General features: G+C 37.4%; 1 protein-coding gene, 1 non-coding gene and 1 pseudogene across 3 annotated transcripts in view; 2 read left to right on the top strand and 1 right to left on the bottom strand.

The window, feature by feature from the left end:
- ME1 (malic enzyme 1) overlaps positions 1–21,545 on the top strand; it is a 186,059-nt gene that overhangs the window by 28,224 nt on the left and 136,290 nt on the right. For both annotated transcript variants that reach the window (XM_063097422.1, XM_063097421.1), the window contains exon 3: positions 863–1,012. In XM_063097422.1, the coding sequence (XP_062953492.1) occupies positions 863–1,012 (150 nt within the window). The remainder of the gene's footprint in view (positions 1–862; positions 1,013–21,545) is intronic.
- On the top strand, positions 1,278–1,394 carry LOC134379413 (U2 spliceosomal RNA; annotated as a pseudogene).
- TRNAV-GAC (transfer RNA valine (anticodon GAC)) lies at positions 11,269–11,341 on the bottom strand. The gene has a single exon. It is a non-coding gene; the product is annotated as a tRNA-Val (tRNA).

Genomic DNA, 21,545 nt, shown 5'->3' with positions numbered 1-21,545 from the left:
TCAAAAGAATATCATGGCCTAGAAGTCAAAGAAAGAAAGAGTATCAGCCTCTAGGAAATGATACTTGTGTCAGGTGTTTAGCAATGGTGACTTCCACATTGCTAAATCAATTTCACCATGTCTAAAACTCATCATCTTCCTCCCAAAAGTTGTTTTCTGGGGTATGTCTATCTAATTGTATGCGTCTCTGACTCAGTTCTGTGTGTGTTCAACTATCCCTAGGGAATGGAAATCAATCCAAAAGGTTGGTAAAATTGTTGAGTATAGTTTTGCAAGATTCTTTTAAGTAGTACCAGTTTGAATTCTATTGTATAAAATATTGAAGTCTACAGGTAACACAAAAAAGTTTATGTTTAGAAAGATAATTCTGGGTCAGAAGTGTCTCTAGAAAGAAAAAGGCCATTAGATATAAACAGTAAGAAAAATCCCTTGAACTTGCCTGTCTTAGTTATTTTTAGGGTGGTTGCTACATTCCCTTACTCACTTCTTGTTTGTCATTTTCCTTGGTTATTTAGTACTGCATAGTAAAGGATAATGTCTTTCTATTTTTTTGGTTAAGTTAATATTTAAAATGTATCTATAGTGGTACATTCATCTGCTTTTTATTTTATAGTAGGTCTCTTCAAGTACTGAATAAGACTGCTATATCAGCAATGGTTTTAATATTTGAATGATGTAATAAAGTTTATGGTGCTTCATTCTTTGAAGCATTTAAGAATATTTCTAAAGTCTTTTTTATCCTATGTTTTCTATGTAACCTAAAAAATAATTTATACTTGGTTGAAAAGTGTTTAATTAGATTTCTAAGCAGCTACTTTATGAATTTTTTGGATGTAGATCTAATTATGTCCAATATCCACAGGTATCTTCTCCTAATGGATCTTCAAGATACAAATGAAAAGCTCTTTTATAGAGTGCTAATGTCTGACATTGAGAAATTCATGCCTATTGTTTATACTCCTACTGTGGGCCTGGCTTGTCAACAATATAGTTTAGTGTTTCGGAAACCAAGGTATGTAAACTCTTAAGTACAACTTGTTGTGTCTTTATTTTTTTACATATTATTGCAGTAATTTGAAATATTTATTTTTTTAAAAATTGACAAAAATTGTATATATTTATGGTGTATGAGGGGTTTTCAAAAAGTTCATGGAAAGATTTGTATTATCTTTTAACTCTATTTTTTTCACAAACTTTTTTTTTTTTTTTTTTTTTTTTTTTATTATTTTTTTTTTTTTTATTTATTTATTTTTTTTTTAAATTTTATTTTGTCAGGTATCGCTTCTCGGCCTTTTGGCTAAGATCAAGTGTAGTATCTGTTCTTATCAGTTTAATAATTTTATTTTGTCAATATACATTGTAGCTGATTAATGCTCCCCATCACCAAAACCTCCCTCCCTCCCCCCTCCCCCCCTCCCCCCCAGCAATGTCCTTTCTGTTTGTTTGTTGTATCAACTTCAAATAATTGTGGTTGTTATATCTTCTTCCTCCCCGCCCCCCGGTTTGTGTGTGTATGTGTGTATGTGTGTGTGTGAATTTATATATTAATTTTTAGCTCCCTCCAATAAGTGAGAACATGTGGTATTTCTCTTTCTGTGCCTGACTTGTTTCACTTAATATAATTCTCTCAAGGTCCATCCATGTTGTTGCAAATGGCAGTATTTCATTCGTTTTTATAGCTGAGTAGTATTCCATTGTGTAGATGTACCACATTTTCCGTATCCACTCATCTGATGATGGGCATTTGGGCTGGTTCCAACTCTTGGCTATTGTAAAGAGTGCTGCGATGAACATTGGGGAACAGGTATACCTTCGACTTGATGATTTCCATTCCTCTGGGTATATTCCCAACAGTGGGATGGCTGGGTCGTATGGTAGATCTATTTGCAATTGTTTAAGGAACCTCCATACCATTTTCCATAGAGGCTGCACCATTTTGCAGTCCCACCAACAATGTATGAGAGTTCCTTTTTCTCCGCAGCCTCGCCAGCATTTATCGTTCATAGTCTTTTGGATTTTAGCCATCCTAACTGGGGTTAGATGGTATCTCAATGTGGTTTTGATTTGCATTTCCCGGATGCTGAGTGATGTTGAGCATTTTTTCATATGTCTGTTGGCCATTTGGATATCTTCCTTAGAGAAATGCCTACTTAGCTCTTTTGCCCATTTTTTAATTGGGTTGCTTGTTTTCTTCTTGTAAAGTTGTTTGAGTTCCTTATATATTCTGGATATTAATCCTTTGTCAGATGTATATTTTGCAAATATTTTCTCCCACTCTGTTGGTTGTCTTTTAACTCTTTTAATTGTTTCTTTTGCTGTGCAGAAGCTTTTTAGTTTGATATAATCCCATTTGTTTATTTTTCCTTTGGTTGCCCGTGCTTTTGGGGTCGTATTCATGAAGTCTGTGCCCAGTCCTATTTCCTGAAGTGTTTCCCCTATGTTTTCTTTAAGAAGTTTTATTGTCTCAGGGTGTATATTTAAATCCTTAATCCATTTTGAGTTGATTTTAGTATACGGTGAGAGGTATGGATCTAGTTTCATTCTCCTGCATATCGATATCCAGTTATCCCAGCACCACTTGCTGAAGAGGCAGTCCCTTCCCCAGTGAATAGGTTTGGTGCCTTTGTCAAAGATCAGATGGCAGTAAGTGTGTGGGTTGATTTCTGGATTCTCTATTCTATTCCATTGGTCAGTGTGTCTGTTTTTATGCCAGTACCATACTGTTTTGGTTATTATAGCTTTGTAGTATAGCTTAAAGTCAGGTAGTGTTATGCCTCCAGCTTTATTTTTTTTGCTCAGCATTGCTTTGGCTATTCGTGGTCTTTTATTGTTCCATATAAATGTCTGAATAGTTTTTTCCATTTCTGAGAAAAATGTCTTTGGAATTTTGATGGGGATTGCATTGAATTTGTATATCACTTTGGGTAGTATGGACATTTTCACTATGTTGATTCTTCCAATCCAAGAGCATGGAATATCTTTCCATCTTCTTGTATCCTCTCTAATTTCTCTCAGCAGTGGTTTGTAGTTCTCATTATAGAGATTTTTCACCTCCTTGGTTAACTCAATTCCTAAGTATTTTATTTTTTTGGTGGCTATTGTAAATGGGCAGGCTTTCTTGATTTCTCGCTCTGCATGTTCACTATTGGAGAAAAGAAATGCTACTGATTTTTGTGTGTTGATTTTGTATCCTGCTACTGTGCTGAAATCATTTATCAATTCCAACAGTTTTTTTGTAGAGGTTTTAGGCTGTTCGATATATAGGATCATGTCATCTGCAAACAGGGACAGTTTGACTTCATCTTTTCCAATCTGGATGCCCTTTATTTCCTTCTCTTCTCTGATTGCTCTGGCTAGTACTTCCAACACTATGTTGAATAGGAGTGGTGAGAGTGGGCATCCTTGTCTAGTGCCTGTTCTTAAAGGAAAAGCTTTCAGCTTTTCCCCATTCAGGATGATATTGGCAGTGGGTTTGTCATATATGGCTTTAATTATGTTGAGATACTTTCCCTCTATACCTAACTTATTGAGGGTCCTTGTCATGAATGAGTGCTGAACTTTATCAAATGCTTTTTCAGCATCTATCGAGATGATCATATGGTCCTTGTGTTTGAGTTTATTAATATGGTGTATCACATTTATTGATTTGCGTATGTTGAACCAACCTTGCATCCCTGGGATGAATCCCACTTGATCGTGATGAATAATTTTTCGTATGTGTTGCTGTATTCTGTTTGCTAGTATTTTAGTGAGGATTTTTGCATCTATATTCATCAAGGATATCGGCCTGTAGTTTTCTTTTTTGGTTATATCTTTACCTGGTTTTGGTATCAGGATGATGTTTGCTTCATAGAATGAGTTTGGGAGATTTGCGTCCGTTTCAATCTTTTGGAATAGTTTGTAAAGAATCGGTGTCAATTCCTCTTTGAATGTTTGGTAAAATTCTGCTGTGAATCCATCTGGTCCTGGGCTTTTCTTTGTTGGGAGCCTTCTGATAACAGCTTCAATCTCCTTTATTGTTATTGGTCTGTTCAGATTTTCTACGTCTTCACGGTTCAGTTTTGGGAGCTTGTGTGTGTCCAGAAATTTATCCATTTCCTCCAGATTTTCAAATTTGTTGGCGTACAGTTGTTTATAGTAGTCTCGAATGATTCCTTGTATTTCAGATGAATCAGTTGTAATATCGCCTTTTTCATTTCTAATTTTTGTTATTTGAGTCTTCTCTCTTCTTTTTTTTGTTAGCCATGCTAATGGTTTGTCAATTTTATTTATCTTTTCAAAAAACCAACTTTTTGATTCGTTGATCTTTTGAATTGTTTTTTGGTTTTCAATTTCATTCAGTTCTGCTCTGATCTTAATGATTTCTTTCCGTCTGCTAACTTTAGGATTGGATTGTTCTTGTTTTTCTAGTTCTTTAAGGTGAAGTGTTAGGTTGTTCACTTGCCATCTTTCCATTCTTCTGAAGTGAGCATTTAATGCAATAAATTTTCCCCTCAATACTGCTTTTGCAGTATCCCACAGGTTTTGGTATGATGTATCATTGTTTTCATTAGTTTCAATAAACTTTTTGATTTCCTGCTTGATTTCTTCTTGGACCCATATGTCATTAAGTAGAATGCTGTTTAATTTCCATGTGTTTGTATAGTTTCCAGAGTTTTGTTTGTTATTAATTTCTAGTTTTAATCCATTGTGGTCTGAGAAGATACATGGGATAATTCCAATTTTTTTGAATTTACTGAGACTTGATTTGTGACCTAATATGTGATCTATCCTGGAGAATGATCCATGTGCTGATGAGAAGAATGAATATTCTGAGGTTGTTGGGTGGAATGTTCTGTAGATATCTGCCAATTCCAATTGGTCTAGAGTCTTGTTTAGATCTTGTGTTTCTCTACTGATTCTTTGCCTAGATGATCTGTCTAATATTGACAGTGGAGTGTTCAGGTCCCCTGCTATTATGGTATTAGTGTCTATTTCCTTCTTTAGGTCTAATAGAGTTTGTTTTATAAATCTGGCTGCTCCAACATTGGGTGCGTACATATTTATGATTGTTATGTCTTCTTGATGGATCAGTCCTTTTATCATTAAGTAGTGTCCCTCATTGTCTCTTTTTATGGTTTTTAGTTTAAAGTCTATTTTGTCAGATATAAGAATAGCCACTCCAGCTCGTTTTTCTTTTCTGTTTGCATGGTAAATCTTTTTCCATCCTTTCACTCTTAGTCTGTGTGAATCTTTATGGGTGAGGTGGGTCTCTTGTAGGCAGCATATAGTTGGGTCCTGTTTTTTGATCCAGTCAGCCAGTCTGTGTCTTTTAATTGGGGAATTTAAGCCTTTAACATTAAGAGTTGTTATTGAAAGGTGTTGATTTATTCCTAGCATTTTATTGGTTGTTTGGTTGTCTTAGGTGTCTTTTGTTCCTTGCTTTCTGATTTACTGTTTGGTTTCTTTGTTTGTTGGTTCCTTAGGTTATAGATAGTGTTTTTGTTAGCTTGTTTTCTCTTCATGAATGCCATTTTTATTGTACTAGCGGGTTTAGATTTTTCTTAGGTTTTTATGGCAGTGGTAGTTATTTTTCAGGAACCAAACCCAGTACTCCCTTGAGGATTTCTTGTAAGGGTGGTCTTGTGGTAGTGAACTCCCGCAGTTTTTGTTTGTCTGAGAAATATACTATTTGCCCCTCATTTCGGAAGGATAGCCTTGCAGGGTAGAGTATTCTTGGCTGGCAATCTTTGTCTTTTAGTATTTTGAAAATATCATCCCATTCCTTTCTAGCTTTTAGGGTTTGTGATGAAAAGTCTGATGTTAACCTGATTGGGGCTCCCTTATAGGTGATTTGACGCTTCTCTCTTGCAGCTTTTAAGATTCTCTCTTTGTCTCTGAGTTTTGCCAATTTGACTATGACATGTCTTGGAGAAGGCCTTTTTGGGTTGAATACGTTTGGAGATCGTTGAGCTTCCTGGATCTGAAGATCTGTGATTTTTCCTATACCTGGGAAGTTTTCTGCCACTATTTTTTTGAATATGTTTTCAATGGAATCTCCATTTTCTTCCCCTTCTGGAATACCCATGACTCGGATATTTGAGCGCTTGAGGTTGTCTGATATCTCTCTCAGATTTTCTTCCATGTCCTTGATTCTTTTTTCTTTCTTTTTGTCTGCTTGTGTTATTTCAAACAGCCCATCTTCAAGTTCAGAGGTTCTCTCTTCAACTTCGACAAGCCTGCTGGTTAAACTCTCCGTTGTGTTTTTTATTTCGCTGAATAACTTCTTCAGTTCAGCAAGTTCTGCTACATTTTTTTTCAGGACATTGATTTCCTTGTATATTTCCTCTTTCAGATCCTGTATACTTTTCCTCATTTCATCATGATGTCTAGCTGAGTTTTCTTGTATCTCATTCAGTTTCCTTAGAATTATCACTCGAAATTCCTTGTCAGTTATTTCAAGGGCTTCTTGTTCTATAGGATCTAGAGTATGAGATTTATTAACTTTTGGTGGTGTACTTTCTTGATTTTTTGTATTTCTGGTGTCTTTTTTTTGGTGTTTATTCATTGTTGCAGGGGGTTTCACAGTCCACCGGTTTAAGACTAATGACTAACTAGGATGTTGCTGTGGTTGCCAATTTGGTATGGCTCCCGCCGTGACTGCTCAGTTGGCCTCTAGTGTCTTGTGTGTGTGGTTGCCTCGGGTCTTGGGCTTCTCCGGGGATCCACCTTTCTGGTCAGCTTGTACTCTGCTGGGCTGGTGGATCACGTACCACAGGGTGTGTGATCTCTGTTGAGCTTTCACTTTCTGTACAGGACTTCTCCCCTTTCCGTGTGCTCTGGCCCAGGCTGTTAGATCGTGCAGTGGCGACCCCACCGGGTGTGTGGTTTCTGTCGAGACTCCGCCTCCCTGGCCGCACGTCACCCCCCTCTGTGAACACTGTGCTGGGCTGGGGCGTGTCTTCTGCACCCCTCGTCTATCAGCTGGGCCTTCAAGACCCTGCTCAGCACCGCCTCGCCCAGGAAGTCTACCAGGTTTCTGCTAGGCACAGACGACCGGTCTCTCTGGGTGCCTTTGTAGCACTGTGTAGATCTTTCTCGGGTCTTGTTCACCTTTGTATCCCCCCGGTATAAACCGAGTCTAGTGCCCGCCTGCAGCCTGCTCTCCGGCAGGTTCAAGCGGACCTGGGAACTCTCCTACCGCACTATTCCCAACCAGAAATTCGTTAGGCTTTTTTCCAAACTGGTGGTCGCAGAGATGGTATCTGCCTCCCAGTAACAGGAAGTTTACCGGGGCCAGAGTCCAGGGTGTGGTGGAGTGACAGTCGGCCCGCCCGTACTTCCTAGCCCTCCCAACACTGGTCGGGGACGCCCCACACCCCCAGCCCTGCCAGAGAACCGTGGAGGGAGTGGGAGAGGAGGTCGGCCCGCAGGGTCCGGAAAGCCCCGCGCCAGGCCAAGCAAATGGGCTCAGTGATGGCCGAGCGGGGCGGAGCTGCCCGCACCTGGGAAAATGGAGGCAGCACCGGGGCAAGGAGTGGCCTGGTGGTGCAGGCGGGGAGCCGCGTGGGCATCCACCCCCCGAACAGAGCTTTGCTAGGGATCACTCACAGTGCTGTGCCAGGTCGGGCGCTCGCTCTGTCTCTGGTTTGTTGCCTTCCGTGTTCTCGGCGCTGCCGCCTCGGGCTGTTCAGTCGCGGCGCCGCTCGGGCGCTCCCAGGAGTCTTCTTTAATGCCGGCCTGAAACCTCGAATCCTGGATAGGGCAGCTGGCCGCCTTCAGTGCGGCCCCAGCCTCCGGGATCCTGGCTGCACCCACAGCAGCCCTGGCGCCGTGTTCCCTGTTTCAAGACTCGCTTTTGCAGCTAAGAATCAGTTCTTTTCCTGCTCCACACTTCAAAGCTGTTGCCTGTAAATGAGGCAGCCTCTCCTGCCGGGGGCAAAGTGGCGGTCACCCCCCACGACCGGCCAGCAGCAGCAGTCCTCCCTTAAGAGATGGCCAGAGGAAGGTCCACAAGTTTCCCGGCTGCCTGAGGCCCAGTGGCCACCTTTTCCACCTCAGCTACTCCGCGCCAGCCGCCGCAGCCGCCGCCATCTTGAAACTCTTTTTTCACAAACTTTTTGAAGTACCCTCCTATAACATGATGTTTTGAACAGTGTGAAATGGCTGAATCAAGCTAATTAACATATGAATTACCTCACATACTTACCATTTATTTGTAGTGAGAACACTAAGATTTACTCTCAGGAATTTTCATGTATATAATGCATTTTCATTAACCATAGTCACCATGTTGTACAGCAGATCTCTTGAACTCATTCCTCCTATCTGAAATTTTGTACCAACATCTCCCCAATCCTGCAACCCCCCAACCTCAGCCCCTGGTAACCACCATTCTATTCTCTGCTTCTATGAGTTTGACTATTATTAGATTCCACATATAAATGAAATCATGTAGTTTTTCTCTTTCTGTGCCCAGCTTATTTCACTTAACATAGTGTCCTCCAAGTTCATCCATGTTGTTACAAGTGATGGGATTTCCTTCTTTAAGGCTGAATAGTATCCCATTGTGTATATTTACTACGTTTTCTTTATCCATTTGTTCACTGATGGACACTTAAGTTGATTCAATACCTTGGCAATTGCAAATAAAGCTGCAATAAACATGGGAGTGTAGATATCTCTTTAACATATGATTTCGTTTCCTTTGGATATATACCCAGTAGTGGCATTTTTAGATCATATGGTAGTTCTATTTTTAGTTTTTTGAGGAACCTCCATACCATTTTCCATAAAGGCATACTAATTTACATTCCCACCAGCAACGTGCAAGGGTTTGCTTATCCCTTATCAAATGTATGATTCTCATATATTTTCTCCCATCCCATAGGTTGTCTTTTCACTCTGTTGATTGTTTCCTTTGCTGAGCAGAAGCTTTCTAGTTTGATGTAATCCCTTTTGTCTATTTTTGCTTTTGTTGCCTGTGCCTTTGGGGGCATATCCAAAAAAGCATTGCTCAGACTGTCATACAGCTTTTCTCCTGTATTTTCTTTTAGTAGTTTTACAGTTACATATCTTACATTTAAGTGTTTATCTATTGAGTTGATTTTTGTATTATGGTGTGAGATACAGTTCTAATTTCATTCTGCCTGTGTGTATCCAATTTTCCCAACACCATTTAATGAAGAGATAGTTATTTTTCCATTGTGTGTTCTTGGCAACTTTGTTGAAAATCAATAAAACATTAAAGTGTGTATTTATTTCTGGGTTCTTTATTCTGTTTCATTGACCTATGTGTCTGTTTTTATGCCAGTACCATTCTGTTATGATTATTATAGCTTTGTAGTATGTTTTGAAACCAGGGAATGTGATGCCTCCAGCTTTTTTTTTTTTTTATTAAGATTGCTTTTACTCTTTGGGGTCTTTTGTGGTTTCATATGAATTCTAGGATTTTTTTCTGTTACTGTGAAAAATTTCTTTGGAATTCTGATAGTGATCGAGTGAGACAGGGAGTTAGACAGGCATACTTTGGAGATATTGTGGGTTCAGTTCGGTTCCAGACCATCACACACAAAAAATATCTCAATAAAGCAAGTCACACAAATATTTTGATTTCCTAGTGCATATAAAAGTTATGTTCACACTATATTGTAGTCTGTTATGTGTGTAAAGGCATATCTCAAAAAGTGATGCCTTAATTAAAGAATGCTTTATTGCTAAAAGTGCTAATGGTCATCTGAGCCTTCATCTTTTTGCTGGTGGACGTTCTTGCCTTGATGTTGATGGTTGCTGACTGATCAGGGTGGTGATTGCTGAAGGTTGGGTGGCTGTGACAATTTCTTGAAATAAGACAACAGTGAAGTTTACCACATCGATTGACTTTTCTGTTCATGGAAGATTTCTCTGTAGCATGTGATGCTGTTATATAGCATTTTACAAAACCACAGTAGAACTTCTTTCAAAATTGGAGTTAATTCTCTCAAAGCCTGCTGCTGCTTTATCAACTAAGTTTATGTAATTTTCTAGATCCTTTGTTGTCAACATTGTTCACAGCATCTTCACCAGGAATAGGTTATATCTTAAGAAACCACTTTCTCTGCTCATCCATTAGAAGCAGCTCCTCATTCATTTAAGTTTTATCATGAGGTTGCAGCAATTCAGTCATATCTTCAGACTTCACTTCTAATTCATGTTCTCTTGCCATTTCTTCCACATCTGCAGTTACTTCCTCCTCTGAAATGGAACCCCTCTAAATCATCCATGAGGGCTGGAATCAAATTCTTCCAAACTCCTATTAATGTTGATATTTTCACCTCCTCCCTTGAATCACAACTTTTGTATAACATCTAGAATGGTGAATCCTTTCTAGAAGGTTTTCAGTTTATTTTGCTAGATCTATCAGAGGCATCATTATCTATGGCAGCTATTGCCTTACAAAATGTATTTCTTAAATAATTTGACTTGAAAATAGAGATGATTCCTTCATCCATTGTCTGTAGAATGGATGTTATTCTAGCAGGCATGAAAACAACATTACTCTACTTGTACATCTCCATTGGAGCTCTTAGGTGACCAGGTGCATTGTTCATGAGCAGTGATATTTTGAAAGGGATCTTTTTTTGTGAGCAGGAGCTCTCATCAGTGTGCTTAAAATATTTAGTAAACCATGCTGTAAACAGATATACTGTCATCTAGGCTTTGTTGTTTCATTTCAAGAACATAGCAGAGTAGATTTAGCATAATTCTTAAGGGCCCTAGGATTTTTAGAATGATAAATGAGCATTGGCTTCAACTTGAAGTCACCAGCTGCATTTGCCCCTAACAAAAAGGTCAGCCTGTCCTTTGAAGCTTTGAAGCCAGGCATTGACTTCTCTCTAGCAATAAAAGTCCTAGATGGCGTCTTCTTCCAATATAAGGCTGTTTTATCTACATTGAAAACCTGTTGTTTAGTGTAGCTACCTTCATCAGTTATCTTCGGTACATGTTCTGAATAACTTGCTACAGCTTCTACATCAGCACTTGCTGCTTTACCTTTTCTATTATAGAGACTGTTTCTTTCCTTAAACCTCATAAAACAACCTCTGCTAGCTTCAAAATTTCCGTCTGCAGCTTCTTCACCTCTCTCAGCCTTCATAGAATTAAAGACAGTAAGGAACTTGCTCTGGGTTAGGCTTTTGCTTTAAGGGGATGTTGTAGCTGGTTCGATCTTCCACTAAAACATTCTCCACATGAGCAATATGGTTGTTTTGCTTTGGGGTTTTTTTGGGTTGTTTTTTTTGTCCTTTTTTGTGACCGGTAAGGGGATCGCAACCCTTGGCTTGGTGTTGTCAGCACCATGCTCTTCCAATTGAGCTAACCGGCCATTCCTATATAGGGGTCTGAACCTGTGGCCTTGGTGTTATCAGCACCACACTCTCCCAAGTGAGCCACAGGCTGGTGCTGTTTTGCTTTCTTATTATTTTGTGTTCACTGGAGTAGCACTTTTAATTTCCTTCAAGAACTCTTCCTTTGCATTCACAACTATGCTAGCTGTTTGGCACAAGAAGCCTAGCTTTGGGCCTGTCTTGGCTTTTGACATGCCCTCCCCACTAAGCTTAATCATTTCTAGCTTTTGATTTAGAGTGAAAGATGTATAACTCTTCGTTTTAATTAAATACTTAGAGGCCATGTAGGGTTATTAATTGACTTAATTTCAATACTGTTGTGTCTCAGGGAATAGGGATGCCTGAGGAGAGGGAGAGAGACGGGGAACAGATGGTCAGTGTAGCAGTCAGAACACACACAACATTTATTGAGTTCATCATCTTATATGTGTTTAGTTTGTTAAATTGTCCCCAAACAATTACAATAGTAACATTAAAGATCACTTATTACAGATCGCCATAATGGATTTAATAACAATGAAAAAGTTTGAAATGTTGTGAGAATTACCAAAATGTGACACAGAGACATGAAGGAGCACATGCTGTTAGAAAAATAGCACCTATAGACTTGCTCGATGCAGTGTTGCCACAAAACTTCAATTAGTTAAAATGCAATATCTGCTAAAGCACAATAAAACAAGGTATGCCTATAGAAGCAAGTGGAAACATGTGCAAGACAGAAGGAATAGCCAGTGCCCAGGCTCTCAGAAGGATCATGCTTGGAGACCAGGAATAATTGGAGACCAGGAATAACTTGGAGACCAAGAATAACATGGAGACCAGTGTGGATCTAGTGGAGTGAGAGAGGGGAGAACAGGAGATGAGTTCACAGAGGTAAGATGTGAATGAGAGGGTACAGATCACAGGGTTTCTTGCAGGTTATTTTAAATAGCTTTAGTTTTTACTGTTTGTTAAATGGAAATCCCTACATGGTCTTCAACAGTGGCATGACATGATCTAACTAATATTTTAAAAGACAACAACACTCTGGTTGCTGTGTTGAGAATAAACAAAATAAGTAAGAATCAGAAAACCTGGTGGTTAGGAGGATGTTGCAATAAATCCGGTGAGTGATGATGGGGGCTCAGATTAGGAGATGCCTTCAGTTGAATGTTCCCCCAAAGCTTAGTCCCCATTCTGACATGTAAAGAGGGTGGGAAATCCTATTATGGTAATTGAAATGTGGGGCCTTGAAGAGGTAATTAGATTGTTAGGACCACGCCATAGTGAATGGATTAATAATGGTGGTCAGAGACGTGGTTCTGAGGGCTTTAAAAGGAGAGCATGTGAGAGTCTTTCTCTGCTCTGCCATTTTGTGCCATTTTCTGCCATGTGAGACCCCTGGGTCACTGTCACCACCACCAAGAACCTCACCAGATGTGCTTTATGGACTTTGGATTTCCCAGTCTCCGAAACTATAAGCAATATATTTTGTTTTCTTTACAAATTACCTGGTTCCAGGTATCTTGTTATAAGCAAAGGAAAAGGACTAAGTCAGGAGGGTAGTAATAGAATTAGGGGTAAAAGTTCAGATTCTGGATAAAGATAAAGAAAGGCATGAGGATTTTCTGTTGGACTGAATGCTTCCTGGAGTAGTGGTTGAAAGTATGGGCTTGGGAATATACAGCCTATTTTCATGTTTTAAAATTTTATTTTTTTATTGTAACCTAGTTGATTGTACATATATCTGTGGGGTACAGAGTTGATTATCAATATCCGTGTGCAATATGTAATGTTCAAATCAGAATAATTAGTATATTCAACATTATACAATGTAATTGTTTTTCATGTCCCTTTACGAATTCCTCCCTTACCCCTGTCCCACTCTCCCTTTCCCACCTCTGGAAACCTCAGTTCAGTTTTCTCCTTTTGAAAGTTTGACATATTTTTGTGACTGTTGTATCTTTCTTTCTTTCTTTTTTTCATTTATTTGTTTACTTTTTAGCTCCTACATATGAGTGAAGATATGCAGTATTTCTTTCTGTGCCTGGCTTATTTCACTTAATATGATTTTCTTGAAGTTCATCCATGTTGCTGTGAATGGCAGAATTTCATTTTTTTAAATTTATATGTATTTATGGGGCACAAGCTGACTATCAGTATTTGTGTACAGTATGTGATGATCAAATCATTATTATTAGCATATTCATCATAACAAATTGTGATTACTTTTTGTGTCCTTTACCCAATTACTCCCTATCTCTCTTCCTCCCACTTCCTATCTTTAGGAACTATACGTCTGTTCTCTACTTCTGAAAATTCACCATTTTATTATGGTCTTTCTCTCTCTCTCTTTCTCTCTCTCTCTGTCTCTCTCTTTCTTTCTCTCTCTCTCTTTCTCTCTTTCTTTCTTTCTCTTCCTTGCTCTCTCTCTCTCCCTCTCTCTCTCCCCCCCCTGCTCCTCTCTGCCTCTCTCCCTCTCTCCTTCCCTCCCTCTCTCCCTCCCTCCCTCTTAGTAGTGAGGACATGCAGTATTTCTCTTTCTGTGCCTGGCTTATTTCACTTAACATAATTTTCTCCAAGCTCATCCATCTTGCTGCAAATGGCAGAATTTCATTCTTTTTTATGGCTGAGTAGTATTCCATTGTGTATATATACCACATTTTCCTTATTCAGTCATCTGTTGATAGACATTTAGGTTGGTTCCAACTCTTGACTATTGTAAATAGAGCTGTGATGAACATGGGAGTACAGATATCACTTTGACACGATGATTTCCATTCCTTTGTGTATATACCCAGAAGTGGGATTGCTGGATTGTATGGTAGTTCTCTCTGTAGTTGAGAAACCACCATACTGTTTTCCATAGTGGTTGTACAAATTTACATTCCCACCAACAGTGTAGAAGAGTCCCACACCCTCACCAGAATTTGTTGTTCTCAGTCTTTTTTGATAATAGCCAGTCTAACTGGGATGAGATGATATCTCAGTGTGGGTTTGATTTGAATTTCCCTGATGCTTGGTGATGTTGAGCATTTTTTCAGGTACTTGTTGGCCATCTGTCTTCCTTTGGAAAATGTCTTTTTAGCTCCTTTGCCCATTTTTAAATTTGATTAGTTTTTTTTTACTTTTAAGTCATTTGCATTCCTTGTATATTCTGGATATTAATCCACTGTCAGATGTATGGTTTGCAGATATTTTCTTCCATGATGCAAGGATGGTTCAACATACTCAGGTCAATAAATGTGATACACCACGTCAACAAAATCAAGAACAAAATCCATGTGATTATCTCAACAGATGCAGAAAAAGCATTTGACAAAATTCAGTATCCTTTCATGGACAAAAATCCATGTGATTAGCTCAATAGATGCAGAAAAAGCATTTGACAAAAATCAGCATTCCTTCATGATAAAGACCCTCAACAAATTAGGTATAGAAGGAAAATATCTCAACACAAAGCAAGCCATATATGACAAACCCAACACCAACATCATCCAGAATGAGGAAAAACTGAAAGCTTTTCTTTTAAGAACAGGAACAAGACAAGGATGCCCACATTCACCACTCCTATTCAACATAGTATTGGACGTATTAGCCAGAGCAGTCAGGCAAGAGAGAGAGATAAAGGGCATCTAGATTGGAAAAGACAAAATCAAATTGTCCCTGTTTGCAGATGACATGATCCTATATATAGAAAAGTCTAAAGATGCTGCAAAAACCTCCTAGAGCTGATAAATGAATTAAGTAAAGTTGAGGGATACAAAATCAATACTATATAGATATTCGATGGTAATTTTACTCGATTAAGCTGTAAGTATTTTAGTAAGTCAGTAATTGATTATAAATAAAGTGAGCTTAAGTTGCTTATGGAAGAGAAACCTGATTTCACAGTGGGGTTTAATGACTGCAAGCAAATTTTTTTATTTTAACATTTACTTGTACATATCTGTGAGCTACAGTGTGTTGTTTCAATACATGCATATACTGCACAATGATTCACGTAGGGTAGACAGCATAGTTTTGTACCTGTTAGTCTTCTGGTTTACCTCCCCTCCAGCCCCCTGCCCTCCCGGCCTCTGGCAACTATTATTCTACTCTCTTCTTCTATGAGAATCACTTTTTTTATTTTATTTTTTTTGGTTCTACATACAAGTGAGATCATGTTGTATTTGTCATTCTGTCCCTGACTTAATTCACTTAACATAATGCTTTCCAGTTCCATCCATGTTGCTGCCAATGATAGGTTAAAAGTATTCTATTATATATATATACACCACCGTTTTTTTTTAATCCATTCATCCATTGATGGGCATTTAGGTTGATGCTATCTCTTGGCTACTGCGAACAGCGTTGTGATGAACATGGGAGTGCAGGTATCTTTTTGATATATTGATTTCATTTCCTTTGGGTATTTACCCAGCAGTGGGAGAGCTTGATTGTAAGACAGATCTATTTTTAGTTCTCTCAGGAACCTCCATTGTATTTTCCACAATGGCTGTACCAATTTACATTTCCACCAACAATGTAGGAGAGTTCCCTTTTTGCTGCGTCCTCACCAGCATCTGTTATTTTCTGTCTTATTGATAATAGCCATTCTAAGTGGGGTGAGATGATATCTCCTTATGGTTTAATTTGCATTTCTCTGATGATTGATTTTGACCATTTTTTCATTTGTTTTTTGGCCATTTACAAGTCTTCTTTTGAGAAATGTCTGTTCAGGTCCTCTGCCCATTTATACATTGGGTTATTTGTGGGTTATTTTGCTGTTGAGTTGAGTTCACTATATATTCTGGATATTAGCCGTTTGTCTCATGTGTACTTTGTAAACACTTTCTCTTGTTCTGTAGTTGTTTTTTCACTTTGTTAGTACTGTCCTTTGCTTAGCAGAAGCTTTTCAGTTTGATGTAGTACCATTTGTGTATTTTTGTTTTAGTTGCCTATGTCTTTGTAGTCTCACCCAAAAAAGTGCTGCCCACTCCCATTTCATGCAGCATTACCCCTATGTTTTCTTCTAGTAGTTTTATAGTTTTAGGTCTTCAGTTTAGGTCTTTCATTCATTTTGAGTTGATTTTGTGTATGTTGAGAGATAGGCGTCTAGTTCCAATTTTCCGCATGTGGATCTCTAGTTTTCCCAGCACCATTTGTTGAAGAGGCTGAACTTTCCCCATTGTATAGTCTTGGCACCTTTGTTGGAAATCAGTTGGATGTAAGGGTGTGTGTTTATTTTTGTGCTCTCTATTCTGTTCCATTGTTCTATGTGTCTGTTTTTATGCCAGTACCATGCTATTCTGCTTATTATAACTTTATAGTGTATTTTAAAGTCAGGAAGTGTGATGCCTCCAACTTTGTCCTTTTTGTTGAAGATTGTTTTAGTTATTCGGGGTCTTTTGTGGTTCCATTCAACTTGTAAGATCATTTTTTTCTATTTCTGTGAAAAATATCATTGGTATTTTGATAGGGATTGTGTTGAATGTGTACATTGCTTTGGTAATATAGACATTTTGATGATGTTAATTCTTTTGACCCGTGAACACTGGATATATTTCCATTTATTTTCAATTTTTTCACCAGTGTTTTGTAGTTTTCATTGTAGAGGTGTTTCACCTCCTTGGTAAATTTACTACTATGTATTTCATTATTTCAGTTGCAATTTTGAATGGGATTTCTTTCTTTGTTTCTTCTTCAACTATTTCATTATTGGCATATAGGAAGGCTATTGATTTTTGTGTGTTGATTTTGTATCCTGCCAGTATACAGAATTCATTTATTAGTTCTAGTAATTTTTTGGAGGAGTCTTTAGGATTTTCTATGTATACGATCATGTCATCTGCAAATAGGGATAGTTTGACTTTCTGCTTTCCAATTTAGATGCCCTTTATTGCTTTCTCTTACCTTTTTGTGTTGGCTAGAACTTCCAGTACTATGTTGAATAAGAATGGGGAAAGTCGGCATCCTTGTCATGTTCCAGATCTTTAGAGGAAAAGTCTCCGATTTTTCTCTGTTCAGTGTGATGTTAGCTGTGGATTTATCATTTATGGCCTTTATTTTGTTGAGGTACATTTCTTCTGTAACTAATTTGTTGAGTGTTTTTATCATGAAAGGGTGTTTGATTTTATCTAATGCTTTTTCTGTGTATATTGAAATGATTACATAGTTTTTTCCCTTCATTCTGTTGATGTGATGTATGATGTTAATTGATTTGCATATGTTGAACCATCCTTGCATCCCTGGATGCAAATTCCACTTGATTATGGTGAAAGATCTTTTTAACGTGTTGTTGGATTCTGTTTGCTAATATCTTCGCATCTGTGTTCATTAGGGGTATTGGTCTGTAGTTTTCTTTTTTTGTTCTGTCTTTTTCTGGTGTTGATATGAGGTTAAGGTTGGCCATGGGGTGGGCTGTGCATGGGTCCCTTGCGATGACTCCCCAGCCTTTGTGTGGTTCCTTTCTTAGGTTGACTGTGACCCTTGCTCCTGTGTGGCTCCGTGGAACCCTGTCAGTGGTTTCATTGGCCTGGGGTTTGGTATGGTGTGCTCCGAGGCCCTCTTCTCCCCTGTAGATTCCAGCCAACTTCATGCAAAGGGCTCAGCTGTGGCTTTTGCTGGCTCTTGCTCCGTGTGTGCTGCAGCTTCTTGCCTTTCACTGGGCTGGCCTGAAAGCAGCTTGGGGCTTTAAAACAGTTGATTGGAGCTGGTTCTTCCTCTCTTAGGTGTCTTCCAACTTCACATACTTGTGGGGTCCCTCCTCCTCTTCCCCAGAGCTCCAGTGGTCCCAGATTGGCAGGTTTGCTTTTTAATAATTATAAATTGGTTGATTATGGGAGAGAGTGGTGTTGGGGACCATCTGTTCTGCCATCTTGATGATGTCCAGTGGCAAGTTAAATTTTTAACCCTTGAAATAAGACTGTGGCACTGTCTTAGTCAATTCAGGTTGCTGTAACAAACTGCCAGAAACTGGGTGTCTTATCAACAACAGAAATTTATTTCTCACAGTTCTAGAGGTTGGGAAATCAGACATCAGGGTGTCATCATCATTAGGTTCTGTTAAGGACCCTTTTCTGTATTGCAGAGTGCCAACTTCTGTGTTCTCACATGACAGAAAGTGGATAGCTCTTTGAGGTCCTTTTTATAAGGGCACTTATCCCTCATGACCTAATCACTTCCCAAATTCCCCACCTCTTAATACTGTTATATTGGGGGTTAGGATTTCAACATATGAATTTTGGGGGGACACAAACATCAGTCTGTTGCAGGTACTTTGAATAGTTTAGTGCTATTCTTCTTGTTACTGGACCATTTATGATGTAAATTGCCAAGTGAGCTGGTGCCCAAAGGTTAATAGACATCTCTGGCTTTCCTGTCATCTCACTCTCTGAGATATGTGGAACTAGCCTTTTTTCATGGGCCAGGATGGGAGTTTCTGGGAAGGGGTAAGAGGAGGTACTAAACCTTTAAGTAGTCTTACCAGAGCTGTCCGAATGTACAAGGACTATACTTATTTTTTAATTAAGCTACTTTAGAATCTTTAGAAGTATTTAGGAGACTTTTGAGAACCATAAATATTTTTGGAATATATTTCTGGTTTAGTCTGTAAATTTTAGTTTTTACTGTTATAGTTGTTTGTATCTCTAGAAATTCTCTTAAACTTGATGTTTAAGAGTGCAACTTTTTAGTGCTTTTAGAAGAGTGATCATTTTAATGTTAGATATTAATAAATTTTTCATCATTTACCTACAGTCTTTGATTTTGATTTATCCTTAATCTATAATAATCTTTGGTTCATTTATTTCATTTCCTTGAAATTGAAATAGGCTAAATATTTGCATCAATGCTATTTTAAGGAATAAGAAAAAAACTATGTGGTGGAATGTTTTTTTCAAAGATATAGAACAAGTTAGATGGAATGTCTGAACTAGTTCAAGTCTTAACTGTTACCTCAGTATTTTTAGTTAGAGATAATTATTTATGAAAAGTTGATTTTCATTTATTATGGAGATACAGATATTGATGATTTTTTGAACTACAAATTCAAATTAACTATTTTTTCTGAGCCAAATAAATATTATATTTATAAAAATGTATATGTGACTTGTGTTAAAAAAAAGTGAGGTAGAACATCTGTATCTTAATTACTGGAAATTCAGCATGTATCCAGAAGTAGTTTAAAATATCAGGCTATCTTCTCTCCTAAGCATTGCCTTAATTAGGAAAAATTTGGAGAATGGAAAAAATGTAGGCATGATTCAAACATCAGTTCTTTACATCACGTTCTAAGAGTTGTTCAAATTTATGCATAGACATATAAATCTTTTTAGCAAGGCAGTGAAACTTATCTTTTACTGTAAAAACTTTTTAAAATATAAAGTAACAGTTCATCAAGTCTCCATATTCATCTAGAGACTTTAAATGTGGAAAACTTGACTTGAAATTTAAGTTTAGGATCCAAAAATAACTGCTACAATCTGTGTGGTACACCCAGGTGTTTTGATTTAAGCTTATTCATAACATATGAAGAATTAAGAAAAATTGCTAAGTTTTGTCTCTGGTGGTATTTATGAACATGTGTTAATTTGGGCATTATTTTCCCATCTTCAGGAAGAGTATTTATTTTTAATGAGGATTATAAATCTCTGTCTTTATTCCTAAAAAGAAAAATTTTTCAAAAGGGAGGCAATAGTTCTTACATCATTTCGTACCACATACCCAGATCACATCTGGAATATTGTACTTTTGGATACCATGCTTTTGAAGGGTCATTGACAAATTGAGATGTGTCAAGAGAAGGTGACCATATCAGTGACAGTTATTGAAAACCTCTCATATGTGAAAGAGTTGGAGGAAATAGGAATTTTTACCTTAAAAGAAAAAACTTGAAAGTTAAGTCTTTTATTATTTGAGATATTTTCATGTAGAAGAAAGTATATACTTGCTTGGTATAGCCTCTGAATGTAGAATTAAAATCACTAGATGGAAGTTATTACAAGGATATAGATTTAACTTCTAATGCTTTCCTGACAATTTAACTATATGACATTGGCATAGACTTCCTTATTTTTCTATCATTGGAAATATTCAAGTGGTTTGAATAATCACTGGTTATACATCTTGTAAGTGAGATTCTTGCACTGGATGTGGTTGTAAACCAGTTGAATTTTAAGGTCACTTTTAATCAGAAAAATTTGTGGATTATTTAAAAAGCAATTTACAGATTAATAGTTCCAGGGATTTAGAACATCTCCTGGAGAACAACCAACTCACACATCATTTCGAATAACTCTGCTTTCTAATTTAGGAAGTTTTTTAGCTACAAGTTTTATCACAATTTCAAGAATTATTAAAAATAATAGCTTTTCTAACAAGGATTTTAAACATATTTAAAGTGATTTAATGATTGATCTCATATAAATTTCATCTCCATTCCCCAAACAAAGCACACATATGAGTTTGCATGTTTATTTCCTGGCTATAATGTTTGGTTTCAACATTTCTCTAATGAATGGATAAAAAGTCTAATGGTGACATTTTCTCACTTGAAGTAATTACATCCCACTAATCTAATTTTTTTTTCTATACTTTTTCAGACTATTTTTTTGTATATGTTTTAAAACTTTTGTTTGTTTTTGTATGTTTTCCCTAACTTAGTTGCAGTTTAGCTAGTAGAGAAATTATTAGGAAGAATTTTCTCTGAGCCAAAGCTTCTAGGCCCCCACACTGGACCCATCCAAATCAGTAGTTGAGGAAAACGAGCAAGGTTACTGTTTTTGCTTTTATTATCCTTTCCAAAATTCCCCCCATGCTTCCCAGGTATGCTTCTGAAAATTCAAAGGTTTGTTTTCATCAGTTTTCTTGACAAAATAATGTATATTTAATATCACCAAAGAACTCTTTTATGCCTCTTTAAAAATGTTGGGTATTTTATGCCTAGGTACTTTTATAGTATAAATTTTAAATATTTAAAATAAAGGCACAATTGAAATAGTCAATTATAGATCAGTATTATGTATTTTATTCTATATTTTATAATAACATTTTATATTCACTATAGTAAAATTTATAAAGTAGTTGATAGAATTCCAAATTATATAATTATCTACCTAAAATAAATCATGAAAGTCATTGAATTTTATTTTTTTCTAAGCAAAGGAATTTCTCATTTAACAATATAAATCCTAGTCTCAATATAATTCTCTGGTGGCTGAG

The sequence above is a fragment of the Cynocephalus volans genome, chromosome 5, assembly GCF_027409185.1.
Source record: "Cynocephalus volans isolate mCynVol1 chromosome 5, mCynVol1.pri, whole genome shotgun sequence".
NCBI classification, from domain to species: Eukaryota; Metazoa; Chordata; class Mammalia; order Dermoptera; family Cynocephalidae; genus Cynocephalus; species Cynocephalus volans.
This window is presented reverse-complemented; position numbering and strand designations above follow the sequence as displayed.